Consider the following 17,918-nt stretch of genomic DNA (forward strand, 5'->3'; position numbering starts at 1 on the left):
CTGTTAAAAATCCACTGTATTATTACAACACAATCACCTACAGTTATGCTGTTTAATAACAACAGTCTTGGTTTGTGTCTAAACGGGAAACCCATCCAGAAACAACACTTTCGTTTCAAAACAACTTCCTTGTCAAGTAACAATAATGTTATCGTGATTCAAAACAGTTGTGTCGTCGTTGAACAGGTTTCATGTTTAGAAACAGCCTTTTGCAATCTTAAAACATATGTGGTTGTCAGGTTACAGGGGTCTTGTTTAATAACAACACGATGAGATCAACACAAATGTAGCGAAGACTTCATCGAAGACTCCAAAGAAGCATTGTTTTATAACAATCGAACTGTCAGAAAACAGCACCGAGGGCTACAACATGCTTGTAATAAAACAAGTCGTGCAGCTATCAAACTTAACAGCATAAGTGCTGTTAATTTACAGCACTTTTTTAACAGTGTAGCCTGCCTTCGGCAGGCTGCTTTCCCACTCAAACCGTAGAAATGAGCGTGATCCCCCCTAAAATTAGAATTTGGTGTTCAAAATCTTCACTAATGGGGCTTAACTTAAGGTCGGGGGTCAGAATGGGTTCTATTTTCGTCATCAGCACGCTCCAAAACATAGGAAACGATATAAAACTTGTCAAAAAGTTAAAAGTACCAAAAAAGTTGTCTTTTTTCTGCCGTCTTTTAAGTGTTTTTTGGCTAAAAAGACCTAATGGATTGAGGTAGGAGGCTGAATTTTGGTGTGTGGCGAGCCTAGGACATACCAGGGTTCACACCGGTCAGGGAAATCAGAGAAGTCATGGAAAAGTCAGGGAAAATAAAATGGGCACTGGAAGTCAGGGAAAGTCAGGGAAATTAGATTTTGGTCAGGGAAAATTTGAAAAGTTCGTCAAAGAATGGGTTTTGAACGCCGCACTTGTGGAAGCTGCATGCAAGTGACTCTAGAACTGCACATAAATTTTAAAAATAAAGTCAGGGATAATAGGTAATTTTTACGCTGGATATCAGGGAAAACGAAAAAAGGAATCTGGTGTGAACCCTGCATACCTAATGACCCTGCAAAATCTCAGCCTGATCGGCCGAGCCGTTCAGGAGGAGTAGTGCGCACACGCACACACAGACAGACAGACAGACAAAACTTTTTAACCCCACTGGAGTAACGGGCTTCGCTAATGCTTAGCCAATAAACAGGGTAGGTGTTCGCCAGACCGTGTCTTGTCGTAACAGGCTTCGCGATGCTGCGCCAGTTTCGACCATCCACGCCTGGCGTATACACCTACCTTGGCCTGCGGCGCTAAGCTGCCTTCGGCAGGCTGCTTTCCTGGGCACAACGTAGAAATGGGCGTGATCCCCTCAAAAATAGCATTTGGTCATCAAAATCTACACCAATGGGACTTAACTTTCGGTCGGGGGTCCGAACCGATTCCATTTTCGTCATCAGCAGCCTCTAAAACATATGAAACGATATGAAACTTGACAAAAAGTTCACAGTACTTAAAAAAGTTGTGTTTTTTCTGCCTTTTTGTATGTGTTTTTTGGCTCATATGACCGAATGGATTGAGATGGAAAGCTGAATTTTGGGGTGTAGCGAGCCAAGGACATACCTTATGACCCAGCAAAATCTCAGCCAGATCGGTGGTTGAGCCGTTCAGGAGGAGTAGTGCACACACACACACACGCAGACGGACAGATAGAAAAAACTTTTCAACCCCACTGGAGTAACGGGCTTCGCTATCGCTCAGCCAAAAAAAGAAATAACAAAATAAACAAATGAAAATGTTTTGAAAATCCTTTAAATGTTGCCTGCAAGTCTGTTTACCTCCTCAGCCAAACTCTTAACCACTTTGTTCTATGTTAAAAGTGATAAATTAATTTTTTGGGTCTCTTTTGAAGCCGCAGCCTGGCTTCCACTTATAAGCCCGCCAAATCAATAAAATTTAAATTACCTGAAAAGACATTTATGATTCAGTTGCAAATTTTTGGAATGGAGACAATATTTTCAATAAACAGTCAAACAATATATTTTCCCTGGATTGTCAGATTTTGAGCCTCCTTGAAGCCTTCCAACATGATTTGAGCGGTTAAATGAGACCTAGAAGACTCGCTATTCATGGCTGTCGACCTGGTAGTTCGGCTCTTTTGAGCTACAGCCAACAGATCCAGAAGCTTTTTCTCAGAATCAACTTGCACAACCTTCAGAGATAGGAATAACAAGGTAGGTTTACGCCAGACCGCGTCTTGTCGTAACAGGCTTCGCGATGTCTCGCTGCCTGTTCCTCCAATCCGCGCATGGCGTACCTACCTTGTCCTGCGGCGCTAGCCTGCCCTCGGCAGGCGGCATACAGGACATGAGCCCCGTCCTGTGCCCCGATGGTCTGAGCCCCGATGGTCTGAGCCCCAACCTGAGCCCCAACCTGAGCCCGGGTTGAGCCCCGACTTGAGCCCCGACCCAAGCCAAAATTTCCAGAGCCCGACTTGAGCCCCGACCTGAGCCCCGTTTGAGCCCCATTTGAGCCCCACTTGAGCCCCATTTGAGCCCCGCGACCTGAACTCACACATTTTTGCATGATTTATTGCCACGGGGCTCAAGTGGGGCTCAAGTGGGGCTCAAATGAGGGTCAAACGGGGCTCAGGTCGGGGCACAATCCGGGATCTGGATATTGGGGCTTGGGTCGGAGCTCAAGTCGGGGCTCAACCCGGGCTCAGGTTGGGGCTCAGACCATCGGGGCTCAAACGGGACGCTCTATAAATTAAAGAGTGTACATAGCATGCTCTAACTGGAGCACGCCTGCAAGCACGCTCTAGCTAGCGCATGCCTGCCAAGCATGCACTAACTAGTGCATACATGCCATGTACACGCTTCCTGATGCAGAAAAGTCCCTATCCCTTATGCGGTAAATATATGCTTCAGTTAGCGTGTACATGGCATGTATGCACAAGTTAGAGCATGCTTGGCAGGCATGCGCTAGCTAGAGCGTGCTTGCAGGCATGCTCCAGTTAGAGCGTACCATGTACACTCTTTGATTTGTAGAGCGGGGCTCATGTCCTGTATGCCCGGCAGGCAATGCTTGTCCACCGTCGGTTACTTCTAATTTGTTGCATCCTGGGGATAGAGTTGCTTCATCTACAAATTACTCGATCTTGACCCTTGTAACTTTAAAACCTAAGGAGGCTGGAGGCATCTGCCCCCCCGGCCCCCCCTTCCATCATGGCAGGGGAGATCTGCCTGCAAAAACTCGAGTTTTCGCCGTTTTTAGGTGTTTTTCGGCTATAAAAACTGAACCAGTTGGGCTAGTATAATGAAATTGTTTTTCGCAAATACAATTCGCCTTGGCTTTTTGTACCCCGGGGTACAATTCGCCTAGGCTAGTTGTATCCTCCCTTTGGATGAGGGAGGATACAATTATTCACCAAGGCTTTTTGTACCCCGGGTTCAACTCGCTTAGGCTTTTTGTACCCTGGGGTACAACTCGCCCAGGCTCAGTGTGGTGGTGTTTGGTGGTGGGGCCGGCCGCGCTCCGAGGTTACCTGGAGAGTGCCTTCGGGCCGGTCCAACGAATCGGAGATGGGAAGTGTAGGGAGAGAGGGGAATCTGTGGTGGCCAGGGGAGGCGGAGGCTGGTTGTGGTCGGGTGTCTCCGCGCCGTTAATATACTCTTTTCACAAAAGACCGATTTTTACCCCCCTCTCTTCCCACGCGTGGCTTTCGAAGAACGGCGTGCCGCCCCCCCCCCCCCCCCCCCCAAACCACATGGCCCGGAGACATCGTCAGGGGTGAAGCGAGGGTGGCGGGGTGGAGGCGGACCGGTGAGGGGACGGCTGGCCTCGCTGCCAGCTGTTCACCGGGCGGGGCTGGCTAGGAGTGGAGCCGAACTGCTCCGGAAAAACACGAGCGGAGCCGAGCCGAAGGCGCGGCGAGCCCCCGGGAGCCACCCGAACACACAGGACATAAAAACCGCCACCACCCTCCCTTCATCCCCTCTGACTGTCTCCGGGATTGCTTGCCCCCGATGCCGTAAGGAGGGAGAATAAAAAGGACACGCCAAAGCATGGCAACATGGGCTGACTTCTAGTCAAGACCCACCTTGTTTCCGTCGATTTATGAGAGAATCCCTTTCGGTTCATGCGTGTCTTAGTGCGGCTAAGCAGCCCGACATTAGCATAGATCCTCGCCGTTTCAGACACGCCTAGACGCCCCACCTCCGTGCTCCCGCGAGAAAGTGGGCCGGGCGAGAGGGGAGGGGCTGTACGCCGCGACGGCTCCCTGTTTGATTCAGGATGGGTTATTGACCCGCTGTTGCCGTCCAGTCTGAAGCTAAGCGCCCCGCGGCACGGACCACCCCAACACGGTTTGTGGAGCGCTGAGCCAAGTGCTGTGCGGGCGTTGTCTCTTGTATCTCGTGTACGTAGCACTCGAGCTCAGCAAGTAGGTGCAGCTGGTGAGTCAGTGTGGCCGTAAGCTATTCCAGACAAGGTAAGTCTCATCCCAAACGGACACTCTGACCACGCAGCCCCCAGGCAACTCCCCAACCCGGACTGTCCACGCGCTGCAGGCAAACTGCAGGTAAAATAGTGGAGCCACCAATCTCTGTTTCAGCTCGAAACGAGCTTGGAGACTGTCCAGGTGCCGCAGTGGTTTTGCCACCACCTGTGGCGGCCCGGGCTGGACCCCAGCTGGGAAGGGCCGGTCCCTTGTCTATTGAGAGGTGTTGCTATGGAGGCAGCTGTTACCTCGCCACGCTCGTTCCCATCTAAGTCAGTGTGTTTTCAACGTATGAATATATCTGGGCAGTGTTCAAATTCACGTACAAAAACAGCTGACGCATTGGCGCTGCCGTCGCTCGGTCCACCCCCTCCCCCCTTCCACGTCCAGTACCACTCCCCCTCCCCCTTCCCCTCCCGGGCTAGGTCAGAGCAGCCGAGCTGCATGCTAGGGGACCGGGAAGCTCGCCGCAGCACCGACACATTGGCGCTGCCGTCGCCCGGGCTACCTCCCACCACCTCTAGTACCACTCTTCCCTCCCCATTCCCCTCCCGGGCTATGTCGCAGCTGGTCGCAGCAACCGAGCTGCATGCTAGGGGACCGGCCAACTCCACCGCTGCACCGAAGCATTGGCGCTGCCGTCGCCTGGGCTCCCCCCCCCCCCCCCTACTCTTCCCTCCCCCTTCCCCTCCCGGGCCAGGTCAGAGCTATTGAGACGCATGCTGGGAGGGAGGGTTCCGAACGGCCGCCCCAGGCGGACCCGCTGCCCGGGGATCTCCCACCATGCATCTTGATAGCTCCGACCTAGCCCGGGAGGGAGGGGGACGGAAGAGTGGCACTGGAGGTGGAGGCAAGAGCCCGGGTGACGGCAGCGCCAATGATTCGGTGCGGTGGCGCTGAGCAGGCAGGACTCGATGGATCGGTGAGCGCCGAGATGACCCGTCGCCCGGGGATCACCCACATGCATCTCGGTAGCTCCGACCTAGCCCGGGAGGGGAAGGGGGAGGGAAGAGTGGTACTAGACGTGGAGGGGGAAAGCCCAGGCGACGGCAGCGCCACTGCTTACCCAGGTTCCCAGGCAACTCGACAGCTCCGACCTAGCCCGGGAGGGGAAGGGGGAGGGAAGAGTGGTACTACAGGTGGAGTGGAAGGGGTAGCCCGGACGACTGCACTCTCGTTTCCAGGAACGTGACATCACGTAGAAACGAACGTGACAAAGTGTCACGTTCGTTTGAGCATTGTGTCACGTTCGTTTGAATGTGAACAAGCTGATTTTGGGCTAATTCACACCCAAAAACGAATGTGATACATTGCTCAAAGGCACGTGACATTTTGTCACGTTCGTTTTAACGTGATGTCACGCTTCTGGAATCAGAGTGTGGAGCGCCAATGCTTCGATGCGGCGGCGAGTTGCTAAGTCTCCCAGCCTGCATCTCCGTTGCTCTGACCTAGCCCTGAAAAAGGGGGCGCTGGGGGTCGGGGAGGTCAAGGGGCCAGCTCGAGCGACAGCAGTTCCACTGCTTCGGTGAGCCACCGAATTTCCTACGGTCGCCAGAAAGGCTAACTTTGGCTGGCTTTACTTCTGGGTACTTTGGAGAAAATGCCAGGGGCCTGTCGGGGGTCGTAATATGGGCAGCGTAACGCTGCCGTACATGTGGAGACGGAGTGTGAAAGCCAGCGTCACGTTTCTTTCAACACATGAGAGATAAGAGCTTATTTCTTAAGAATAAGCAGAAGTAGGGTACATTCGGGAAATTCCAGTAGGCGTAGGTAAGTGAAGGCACACTCTCAGTGGGTTCCTGGAGGTGGTGGAGGTGGTGGTGGTGGGGGGGGGGGGTGTCTGGTGTGCAAATGACCGAATTTTTATCACATTCAGGCGGACTCCGCATCTCGACAGCTCCGACCTAGCCCGGGAGGGGAAGGGGGAGGGGCTAGTGGCACTGGAGTGGAGGTGGAGGGGCGTCGCCCGGGCAACGGGCTCGCCGACGACGGCAGCGCCAATGCTTCGGTGCTGCGGTGAAGCATGCATTTCGGTTGCTCCGACCTGGCCCGTCAGGGGAAGAGGAGGAGTGGTAATGAAGGTGGAGGAGGGGTTGACCGCGCAGGCACGGCTCGACGGACCGGGGAGCAGGCTTGCCAGACACGGCCGACCCGAGCGCGCCCGGCCCGCTAAAGTGCCCGAGTGCGCCCGAATGCGCTCGAAGGCGCCCGAAGGCGCCCGGCCTGCCCCTGCGCCCGAAGTGCACCGAGTTCACCCGAAGTGCACCGAGTGCACCTGGAAGTGCACCGAGCGCACCCGAAGTGCACCCGAAGTGCACCCGAAGTGCTATCAAGACCTGCCGATACGGTCTCGTCCACCCGAAGGTGTCCAAAACCCGGGCGCGCGCCCGGCTCGGAGCATTGCGCCCGTCGGGCGCCCAGGCGCCCGAGGCCATCTCTACGGCGCACAGTGGTCTGGAAGACCGATTTAGGCGGACATAATTCAATACTCCGGTAATACCCAAACAAAAATGATGACACTGCTGAAGGTAAGGTTTAGCGGGTCGCTGAATCTGATTCTGTAAAAATTTCGAACCAGGGGCGGCTCAGTTTTCCAGAAAAGGGAGGTATTTTTTCGATTTTCAAGATATCGCCTTCAAAAGTACAGTCCCCGGGTTTTGAGGGCCGCTGAGTCTGATTATGTAAAAAATTTGGACCAGGGGCGGCTCAGTTTTGCGGAAAAGGGTGTTTTTTTTTTGTTTTTCAAGATATGGCCTTCAAAAATTCAGCTCCTGGGTTTTGAGGGCCGCTGAGTCTGATTCTGTAAGAATTTTGGACCAGAGGCGGCTAAGTTTTCCAGGAAAGGGAAGAGGGGACAAAACTCAAAAAATACCCCCTTTTTTGGAAAACTGAGCCGCGTCTGATCCAAAATTTTTACAGAATCAGACTCAGCGGCATTCAAAACCCATGAACTGTACTTTTTAAGACCATATCTTGAAAAACGCAAAAAAAAACTCCCTTTTTTGAAAAACTGAGCCGCCCCTGGTCCAAAATTTTTACAGAATCAGACTCAGCGGTCCTCAAAACGCTTCAACCCTTTTGAAGGCCATTTCTTGAAATCCAAAAAATACCACCCTTTTCTGGAAAACTGAGCCGCCCCTGGTTCAAAATTTTAACAGAATCCGATTAAGCGACCCGTAAAACCTAATCAACAGCAGTTTCATTATTTTTGGTAGAGTATTACCGGAGTAGTGAATTATGTCCACCTACATTGGTCTGTGCGCCGCGCCGCACAGTGGGCTGAGAAGCGAAAAAAGCGATAATAAAGGGCAGTTTGAAAATTGAACAGGAAGGTCAAACAAACTGTGCCATATCCATAAGAAAAGCATGCCCTATCCGTGACACGAGTCCGTTTGAAAATACATCACACGCGTGACGCTGTGCAGGGCGCCAAACATGGCAAATATCGACCTATTTCTTAACACATCCTACAATTGTGAACAATTTTCCTTCTGGGGGTCGGCCTATTCCACATAACGGTATCATGTTATATGTTTTTGGAAAGCTGAAGGCCCCACAAATCTGGACAATATCAAAGGTTTATGATTGGTTTAACTGGGTGGAAGAAACACGCCGTCAAAGATGTTGCAAAATCGACGAATTTGTGATTTTTGCGAGGCGATAAGTTGAGTTGCGAAAGTTTGCGAACCGATCTGTCACATGGAGGTGACAGAGCAGCATCTCTTCTTTAGGGCCCTTTTCGCCGTTTGTTCCGCTCTGTTCCGCGTTTTGAGAAAATCGCAGTCAAAGATGACAAGTTTCGTCTCCCGCCCGGGCCGGCCGGGTGGCTGGCTGCTGTCGCCGGTCGTTTGCTGGTTTCGATTTTGTCAGATATGATTTTCGGGGACCCAAAATCCTCAGGGACGCATTTTCTAAATGACTCCCCCACCCCCCTCCCGTAAATGCTGGATCCGCCCCCTGCCGGTCGTTTTCGGGTTTTGATTTCGTCAGATTTGAGTTTCTCGGACCCAAAAACCCCCGAGTAGCAATTTTGACGTCGATTAGAATTTTTATCGCTTTTTTTGCTTCTCAGCCCACTGTGCGCCGGGTGCGCGCGTGCCGGCCGGTGTCGTATATTGTGCGTTCCGTGGTTACGTTGGACCGCGCAGAAATTAGAGTAGCAGATATTAGCAGATGATTCTTTTTGCATCGTTTTCCTTAATATATTGCTGACATTTTAGACCAAAAATGAAAAGGAATGAAGCCGAATAAAACTTTCTCGATCTAAGAAAAGTTTGAATTTAACCGTTTGCTCAACACTTTCTTCGCGAGTCGATAGCGAAACGAAAACTTGGTCGAATCCCAAAAGTGAGTAATCAAATTTATTCGCCAAAGAACGCCCTTTCACGCTATATCTTCAGAAATTGGCTGCGACCAAAACTCAATTTGACAGAACTTAATTTGTGGACAACTTTTTCAAGTGAAAATTAGCGTTGGCGCATTCATTAAGATTGAGACCCCGTGTGTGAAAAACAAGGTGAACCCTTGCTCCGAAAGTGTTGTTTTTAACTCTCCACAACAGTATGCTAACGGTTTGTGCCGATATATTTGATATTTGACAGATTATAGAAATGCCTATTTTGTCCGCCTATATCGGCCTTCCAGACCACTGTGCGGCGCCCGGAGGGACCCGAAAGCGCCCGGTCTGGCAAGCCTGCCGGGGAGTGCCAGCCGAACTGTCTCGAACGGCCGACCCCGAGCGTGCCCGTTGCTCGGGTTCCCAGCATGCACCTCGATAGCTCCGACCTAGCCCGGGAGTCGGGAGGGGTAGAGGGAGGGAGGGGTAAACTGGTGGTGCAGGGGGTTTGCCCGAGCAATGGCAGCGCCCATGCCTGAATGGTCGGCCGGCCCCCACACTCTCGCAACGTAACGCTGAGTTTCCCATCAGGTAATTTGAACAACATGCAGCCCGAAAGTCAGTAACGCAGCTGGCCAAACAGAAGAGCGTCGCGAAGCCGTGTTGTGGGGTTCTGGCCGCCGTGGATGGACAGTGTGGGTGGGGGTACAAAGTATTTTGAGCATAAACTAATTTACTTTCTTATACGAAGAAATAGTTCGTAAATTGCGAAGTTTTTTTCTTTGTGAGCTTATGTATGCTCCAAATACCCTGTTATAACAAGCTGCTTTTCTTTGTAATATGCCTAAAAATAGTTTGTGAGGTTTTCTCAGCGCTTATCTTTTTCTTCTTGGGAGTGTGAAACACTAACTTGGCCTCTGTTTCCGACACAGGTAGTTGCTGCAAGTACGTGACGACGACGACGAGGTGAGACGTGCGCCGGAGAACACTTCCTCTGCAGAGCGCAGCGATGTGCGCAATGCAGGCGGAGACCTCCGCGTCTACATCAGGACCACAGGAAGAAGAGCCCGTCGACGAGTCCGAGAGGTAGGAAGGGAGTTGATCCTAAAATCGACAAACAAAGCTCCACCCTTGAGTAATTCTGCACACTTGCTGGTGCAGAGTTTCTGGTCTCCACACTTCAAGAGTGGAGTAGGCCTAGCTCGCTGACAGACCCTTAATTTTAAATAACATTTGACTGACACTGCTTTAATGACGTAACATACGACAATGGTCGTTTGAGGTACAATTGTTGACCGTTCCAAGAACTTTCAAACACAAATTCGAGAAGCTTCAAAAAATAACTTATCCTTTTTCAAAGAAGGCGTAAGAAACGAGTTACAACTTCAAAGCTTACGATAAGGTTCTGGTGCCCGTTCATGGTTAGGTAAAAATCCCTGCTCACTGAGCCCCTATCTCTGGCACGGTGCAAACGTGGACAACTCCACACTTGGAGTGTGGAGACTGGAAACTGTACACGTCCAATCCAAGTGTGCAGACTGAAAATTCCACACCTCCGCATTTCAAATTTGGAGTTGTCCACACTTGGTCTTACAGTGAGTAGAAGGCATGTACAATGTACACACTAATGAGTCTAAGCTATTTTATGGGCCCAGATGCCGACAAATTAGAGCAAACTTGCTACCGTAGAACGGGGTAATATGAGACATGAAGGAAAATCGAGACAAAGCGCACTTTTTTCGGTTTTTGTCGTGTTTCTGTCTAGCGGTTGTTCAGAAGTCCACCGTGATTTTTTTTTCGTGATCTAGGAGGCCTTGGCAATTCACGGGAAACGCACGAAGGCTATCAGAGACTCGCCAGGGTTATTTAGAACCAGAGGAAAAACCTCTAAATGCTAACAAGTTTTATAAAGTTAGTAAAAACCTCTCCAGAAACCACGGTTAGAACTCGGGTTCTCGTCCGAACGAGGTTTTTATCTGTAGGCAATTATGTCAACATAATCGGGACAAAATTTGGTTCCGTTATGTCTACTCCCGGGCTGCCTGTTCCAGATGGAATACAATTTTGTTACCTTGCAGGGAAAATAGAGACACCTCTTTTCGCTTGAAACATGAGGCCAAACATACTCCACTGTTAATAATTTCGAGTAACAATGATTTTAACACGAATTTGTTTTACTATCTGACTGGCATCTATGCTCTTCGTTTAGTATTTTCATGTGACAGGCACAACTCATGCCATTTTATACATTTTTCAGCTCTCTTTAGTGACACCCATTTTTCTCCCCTCCAGATTTTATATCGTCTCCATTATAGTTTCCAACCATCTTTAAAATGAGTGGAATGAACTTTGAAAGCTCCAAACCCGCCTAAATGAGTTATTTCTCCATACTTCTTTAACATTTCTTTCTTTTGTCTCATATTACCCCACATTGCAGGGAAATATGGGACGGCATTCCGAGGGTTATTGAAAGGTCCCTACTGCACCTAAAAATCTGAAATTTGGTGGGAGTTTAGCCAAAGGGTCAATGAACAAGTGGTAAACACCTCAGTACGTCGAATTGAAATTAAAAGGGGAAAAATCACAAAAAACCTCGAAATTTGTCTCATATTACCCCGTTCTACGGTATTTCCCTATTATTTAAATCATGCCAAACAAGTTGAAGATATTAAGCGTCCAACCTTCAATTTGGCTCTGACGCAAAGTTTACCCTGCTCATTACTCATCTCGTAGTGTAGACATGATTATTTCAAAATTGTTTAACTTATCTTGCGTAGAATAAAAAGTTTTTTTTTTGCAGGACCTGCCCAAACGGCTACACGGCAAAACCGGTTTCTGGTGTTCCCAGGAGCTGCATGGAATTCACCCATGTCCTTACAGGCTACCTGAAAAACCAGGAACCGTTTTGCCAAGCACCTACTGGCGGCGGATCTCCACTGACGCACGCAACAATGACGAATTTCTTGTTCCCAGCGTTCCGGGCATTCACAAGCTGCCCAACGAGATCCTTCATAAGATCTTCAGCTACGTAACCGACGGACGCACCCTCCTCAAAGTCATCCCGGCCGTTTGTCGTCGCTGGAAGAAGGCGGTGTCTGATCGCGCCGCCTGGCACGGCGTGTCGGTTGCGGTGCAAGCCAACCGATGGAATCCGTCCATTGAGAGGGCGATCCTCAAAAGAGCGCCAGCCGTTCGAAGTCTGCACGTCAGCCTCACCGACCCACCTCCACTACCAGGCACCCGACGCAACGACCGTTTTCTGTGTGCTTTAAGGGGACTCATTGTGTTTGAAGAACTGTCCATTGAACGTGTGCCTCCGGTATGGCTGCGAAAGGCGTACTTGCAGTTAGTATGGCGAAGCAGACACCACCTGAAACGGCTGGACATGGCTTTGGACAGTACGACGAAAACTAACAGGGGTCATAGCTCTTTGCATGTGCTTTCTCAAGTGCCCAACCTCGAGGATTTGACTTTATATGTGGAAGATGACTTCGTGTACGAAGTGGGGAAACTGCAGCAATGTTTTCCGAATCTGAAATCAATCCACGTGAAGGAGGACGTGATAACTCCCAAGCAGCATGATCTGGTCAAAGACCTGTTGGTAGGCAGCCTTGTCTGTGCCAAATTTTATCCAAGCCCCTCAGCCAGACCAGACCTTCTCACAGCTCTGGCAATGTGCCGAGGTCTGGCGCACTTGTCCGTGCAGTCGGGCTTTGCTCCTGTCTTTCGGAGTCTGCCAGCTCTAACAAGCATCTATATCTATCACACCGTTGAGTCTCCAGCTGAGATAAATCTCCTTTGGCGGGTAATTGAATCCTTGTACACGCCAACAGTACACAAAGTGCACGTAGTGGTTTGGTGCAATTTCTTTGGTGAGTCGGCATTCACCCTTGGCGGTGAGTGCAGGAAGGGAGTAGAGGCCATGAGAGAAAAAGGTTTCTGTGGCAAGATATCGTACCAGATATCCTTGGTGAAAACGCACACCGGTGCACGCTTACTAACTTACGCTACACTATAAGTGTGTAAGGGTGTGAGCAATTTCGTTTGTTACACGAAGAAATAGTTCGTAAATTGCGAAGTGTTTTCTCTGTAAGCATATGTTTCCTGCCAAATACTTCTTTGTATAAGCTTACTTTTCTCGGAAGGCTTAATAGTTTCCGAGGTTTGGAGTGTGTGGGAGCTAGGAGAGGACACCTCCAGAGACCCCAATTTCTGGCTGGTTCCGTGTTTGTGAAAGAAATGTTATTTTGCACAAAGTAAGATGCGTGATGTCGGTATAGAGTACGCTTGTCTGTCCGGGCGAGGACTGTCCGAGCTGCGTACCCAAGTGTAGGACGAGTACATACTTACTGGGGGAGACCACACGTCCTTCACCAGGACGTGTCGACCAGACATGTCCACGCTTGCAAGCCTTGCTAGTTTCCATCCCTCCACCTCGTACGCTTCAATGCGTAGGACACAGCTTGTCCGCCGATCGGGAAATATTGGTTTATCATGGTTTCAAGGGTAAGACGCAGTGCCTTGGCAGTGCAGGACTAGGGGTCGGTCGATACAGGCAGGCGTTGGAAAGTCTAGTCGAAACCTGCAAGTGCAGGAGATTACGGTCTACGTCTACAAGAGTAAACTTTTCCTGCACTTTAGCAAGGTACTTTTGGAATCGGGGGGACAAGACGAAGTCAGTAGTAGGGCCGGTTTCAAGTGAATCAGAGAACTTTGGAACCAGGTTTAAATCCCAAAGTGCACATGGCGACCAACATTTTTACTTTGAGTTCCAAATATACATTAAGATTTAATCATGACCAAATTATATTCCATGTCAAAACTAATATAGACTTGTCAGTGAGTGACCAAGGCACTCATTTTTCATTTCATTTGGTACAGTGTAAAATTCAATTTTAATTCTTGAAATCAACGCCTCCTCTTCAAGTCCGAAGGTCAGACCTCCTGCCACTCCAGAGGAAAGGCAAAATATTAACAAGTTTTGGCAATTCCTTGCCAAAACTTGGTCCGACGGAAATGTCTCACCTCAAAGTGGGGAGACTTTTGTCACGCCACAATGACGTCAAAAGTTTCAACCTGCGCTGTGGTCAGAAAAAAGGTGTGTTCAAAATAAGGTCTCACCTGCCAAACAATTTATGATAACTACAAAAGTAACTTTAAGTATCGTGTTTGTATGAAGTGAGGTGTTTTACAATGTTTTCCTTAGACCCACCATCCTACAAATCTGCAGTGACAGTCTTATTTTCATGTTTAGTTAGTATATCGACTGAAATCGTATATACGTACGAGATATTGATTATTTAATCTTTATATATTGATATTTAATATTGATTATTTATGTACGTCTTTAATGTTAAGTTCAAGTAACCTCAAAAGCTCAGGTCATGCAGCCAGGGTTATTGCAGGTCTAAAGTTAAATCCATAAATTTTAATCATAAAAGTTGTGTTAGTTTATCATAAGATCCAACTCTTACTTTTACTCCTCTGCAGCATTTCGATGTAGCAATCCAGTGTCAAGTACATGTATGTTTGTTTACTGTGGTGAGGCCATTAATTTGTGAGTTATTTGTGTTGCTTTAAAAATGATAGGGTGTGATGTATGTTTTTTGTCAGCTGATGTATGCTGAAAATACTTTATCAAAACAAGCTGCTTTTCTTTTCTTTAAAAAGGCTGCAAGGTTTTCATAGTGCAAGATATGTATGTCGGCGGCAGCGGCCGGCTGGGAAATTGTGCAGCACCTCTCGTTCCAGGAGCTTGACATATCGGTGTGACTGGAGCACGTGACAAAATGTGACGCTCCTTTGAGCGTTGTGTCACACTCGTTGGAACGCGAGTGAGCTATTTTATGGCTGATTCACGTCCGAACAAATGTGAATGGGCCATTAAATGGCTCATTCGCATTGCAACGGGCGTAACGCAAAGAAGCTCCTTTCAACGTGCTGGCGCTGGCACGCTTCTGGAATGCGAGCGGCCAAGTGCCTGGAGTAGGAAATTTCTCTTTCCTTTTTTTCCTTTCCCTCTTCTTTCCTTCTGTAATATTTCATCTCTACGGTTAGGGCGTAGAGAAAAGCAGAGTCATTTCTTCCCGCGCCTTATAAACTATGGCGTGTCTTGCTTTTTTTGTGCTTGATCAAATTCACTGTTCAAATTTGTATCATTGCCAGGGGTCAAAAGTTCACGAATATCAAAAGTGACAAATAGTGTACTAATATCTTTGCTCAATGGTTTGTCAATATTAGTGTTCAATTTTGTATCAATATAAGTGTTCAGTGGTTTATCAGTACGAGTACTGAATAGCTGTGTTTAATGGTCTATCAGCATGAGTGTTCTATGGTGTCTCAATGTCTTTCTTGACTTGTTTATCAAAATGAGTGTTCAATGTTGTTTGGATATTTGTAGTAAATGAAGTATCAATATCTGTACTCGATGGTTCCTCAATATCAGTCTTGAATGTTGTATCAATAAGTGTTTGAATGTTGTATCAATATAAGTGTTCAATGGTTTATCAGTGCAAGTAATTAATTGTGTATAAGTTGCTGTGTTTAAGAGTCTTTCAGCATGAGTGTTGAATGTTGTTTGAATATTTGTAGTCATTGGTGTATCAATATCTAGCTCAATGGTTCATCAATATCAGTGTTAAATGTTGTATCAATGTGAGTGTACAATGGTTTATCAGTGCAAGTACTGAATTGTGTATGAAAAGATGTGTTAACTGGTCTATCAGTATGAGTGTTCAATGGTGTATCAATGCTCAATGGTTTATCAATATCAGTGTTGAATGTTGTATCAATATAAGTGATCAGAGGTTTATCAGTATCAGTGTTGAATGTTGTATCAATATTAGTGTTCAGTGGTATATCAATATCAGTGTTAAATGTTCTAACAGTATCTGTGTTGAATTGTTATCATTACAAGTGCTTAATTGTAATATCGGTATCCAATGGCCCATCAGTATCAGTGTTTAATAGAGTATCAATTTCTGTGTTTTATGATTTATCAATATCAGTGTTCAATTGTGTATCAATATCAAGGTTCAGTGAGTTTTCAATACCGGTGTTCTATTTTCAATCAATATCATTTTTCAATGGTTTATTATTATTTTTGTTTTATGGTTTATCAGTATATGTGTACAAGAGTGCACGAATGTCAAAGTATGGTGGTGTATCAGTATCAGTGTTTATTGGTGTATCAGTGTATCAATATCAATGTTCAACATTTTTACAATATCGGTGTTCAATATTATACTGACATGTTATTGAAATTAAATGTGTCTGTTAACAGAACTTCCAAATATTGTTTCGTGGTGACTTTTGACAAAATATCAAGCACAAGGGGGGGGGGGGGTCGTGGTGAAGTTGTCTTTTGCTAAATAGCTCCGTCTAAATGCATGGGAGAATTTTTTTTTTCTCTACTCTTGGGTTTAGGCGTGAAGACATCTAGCGAGGGTGAATGCTTGAAATACGTTGCATTTGATGGAATTTGGATCAACATTTGATCGGTTGTGAGACATACATATACTGGACAAAGTTCATTAATATGACAGTGCACCTAGCGGCATCCTAACACTGGCGTGCTCCTCGGCGGCACTCTTGTAAATTTTATCAGAATGTCAGAAACATGTCTGAAATCTTGATCAAAATTCTCTCACCTCCGGAAAACTTAAATTCTGATAAACTTGCCCTGATAAGTGATGTTCTGAGTTCTACAGAATGTCAGAATACGTTTCCAGCTTTCAGAGGTGGGCGAAATTTGTTCAGGTTTTCAACTCCTCTCCGCTGGTGCACCCTGGGAGGATTCAGCTAGCTTTCGGCTGAACATTCCAAGCGCTCGCCCAGTGTTGCCAAATTGACGCGTGTTACACCGAGTCTCTCTACCCAAAGCTCTCCCGGTCTAGACGAGGTCGGGGAGGCGTGATGGGTGCGAGCGTGTGAGTAAGGAGGGGTGGGGGCGGGGTTGTAAACAGCTGGCTCTATCAACTCGTCGGCGCCACCCAGTCTGCAGCTGAGCGCCCCGTGACCCAGAGGCGGCGCCCTGGACCACCCCACGGCGTCGTGTGCACACTGAGAAAACCTTACAAACTATTTTAAGCCTTACAAAGGAAAACGGCTTGTTTGAATTTTTGACGTGTGTCAATGAGAAGATACACTTCGAGGGGCGCACCACGTGAAAATAAAGCTTGAAATTATTATTGACACTCCAAAACACCTTTCTTTCGTGCCAGTAAGAGAAGAAGACGCTACTAACACGCGGTGTGGAGATGACGCTGCATATTATTTGCACGCCGGAGAAACTTTTCCGTCACGCAAATGTTTTTCTAAATGCACGCGGCGTGCCTATAACCACACCGTCTCTGCAGGGATGGTCCGCGCACGCGCCCTGGGCAGCTTGTCCGTGCCGGACCCCTCGCCACACCCCGGCCTCACCACCCCTCTCCTGCCTATAAAAGAAGAAGACGCTATTGACACGTGGTGTGGAGATATCGCTGCATACTATTTGCACGCCGGAGATACTTTTCCGACACGCAGATGTTTATTTTGTATGCACGCGGCGTGCCTTTAGTCACTCCGTCTCTGCAGGGATGGTCCGGGCAGCCCGTCCGCGCCGCTAACCCCCGCCGTCCCAGCCTAGGGACTCTCTCTGTCAGAGATGCGCACGCTGGCCGCGAATCCAGCCTTCTGATCAGGGATGATACCCAAACCGAAACAATACCAGGGCCGTTACGACAACAGTTTGCACATATGACTAAAACTCGAAAAGTGTTGCACCTGGAACCAAGGTAAGAGGTTTTCCTTGTTGATCAAGGCGTACCGCACTGAGAAAAAAGTATGGTTAAAAGTACTAGACCAATCCTACACTGTGGCAAAAAGCTACGGAAAATTCTGTAAACAGCTTGTGGTAATTCTCCGTAGGCCCCTTATCAATATTCTCCGTAGGCTCTTACAGTATTTTCTGTAGGACCGCACAGTATTCTCCGTAGGACCTTACAGTGATCTCCGTGGGACTATACAGTCTTCGAGGTCCTACGGATGTGCGGATTTACAGAGAATACTGTGCGGCCCTACGGAGAATACTGTAAGAGCCTACGGAGAATATTGATAAGAGG

At 48.1% G+C, this 17,918-nt stretch overlaps 1 protein-coding gene across 3 annotated transcripts; it reads left to right on the top strand.

Annotated features, from left to right (window-relative positions):
• The first annotated feature begins 4,316 nt into the window (after positions 1–4,316).
• On the top strand, positions 4,317–15,988 carry LOC117652961. 3 transcript variants are annotated; one of them, XM_034398225.1, is made up of 3 exons: positions 4,317–4,434; positions 9,747–9,900; positions 11,788–15,988. In XM_034398225.1, the coding sequence occupies exons 2-3, from the start codon at positions 9,824–9,826 to the stop codon at positions 12,830–12,832; spliced, it is 1,122 nt and encodes a 373-aa protein (XP_034254116.1). In that variant the 5' UTR covers positions 4,317–4,434; positions 9,747–9,823; the 3' UTR covers positions 12,833–15,988. The 3 variants fall into 3 exon arrangements, with proteins under 3 accessions (XP_034254116.1, XP_034254114.1, XP_034254117.1); XM_034398223.1 differs by having other exon boundaries at positions 4,329–4,469; XM_034398226.1 differs by having other exon boundaries at positions 4,356–4,397.
• The last annotated feature ends 1,930 nt before the right edge of the window (positions 15,989–17,918 follow it).

Source organism: Thrips palmi, unplaced genomic scaffold, assembly GCF_012932325.1.
Source record: "Thrips palmi isolate BJ-2018 unplaced genomic scaffold, TpBJ-2018v1 HiC_scaffold_8, whole genome shotgun sequence".
NCBI lineage: Eukaryota > Metazoa > Arthropoda > Insecta > Thysanoptera > Thripidae > Thrips > Thrips palmi.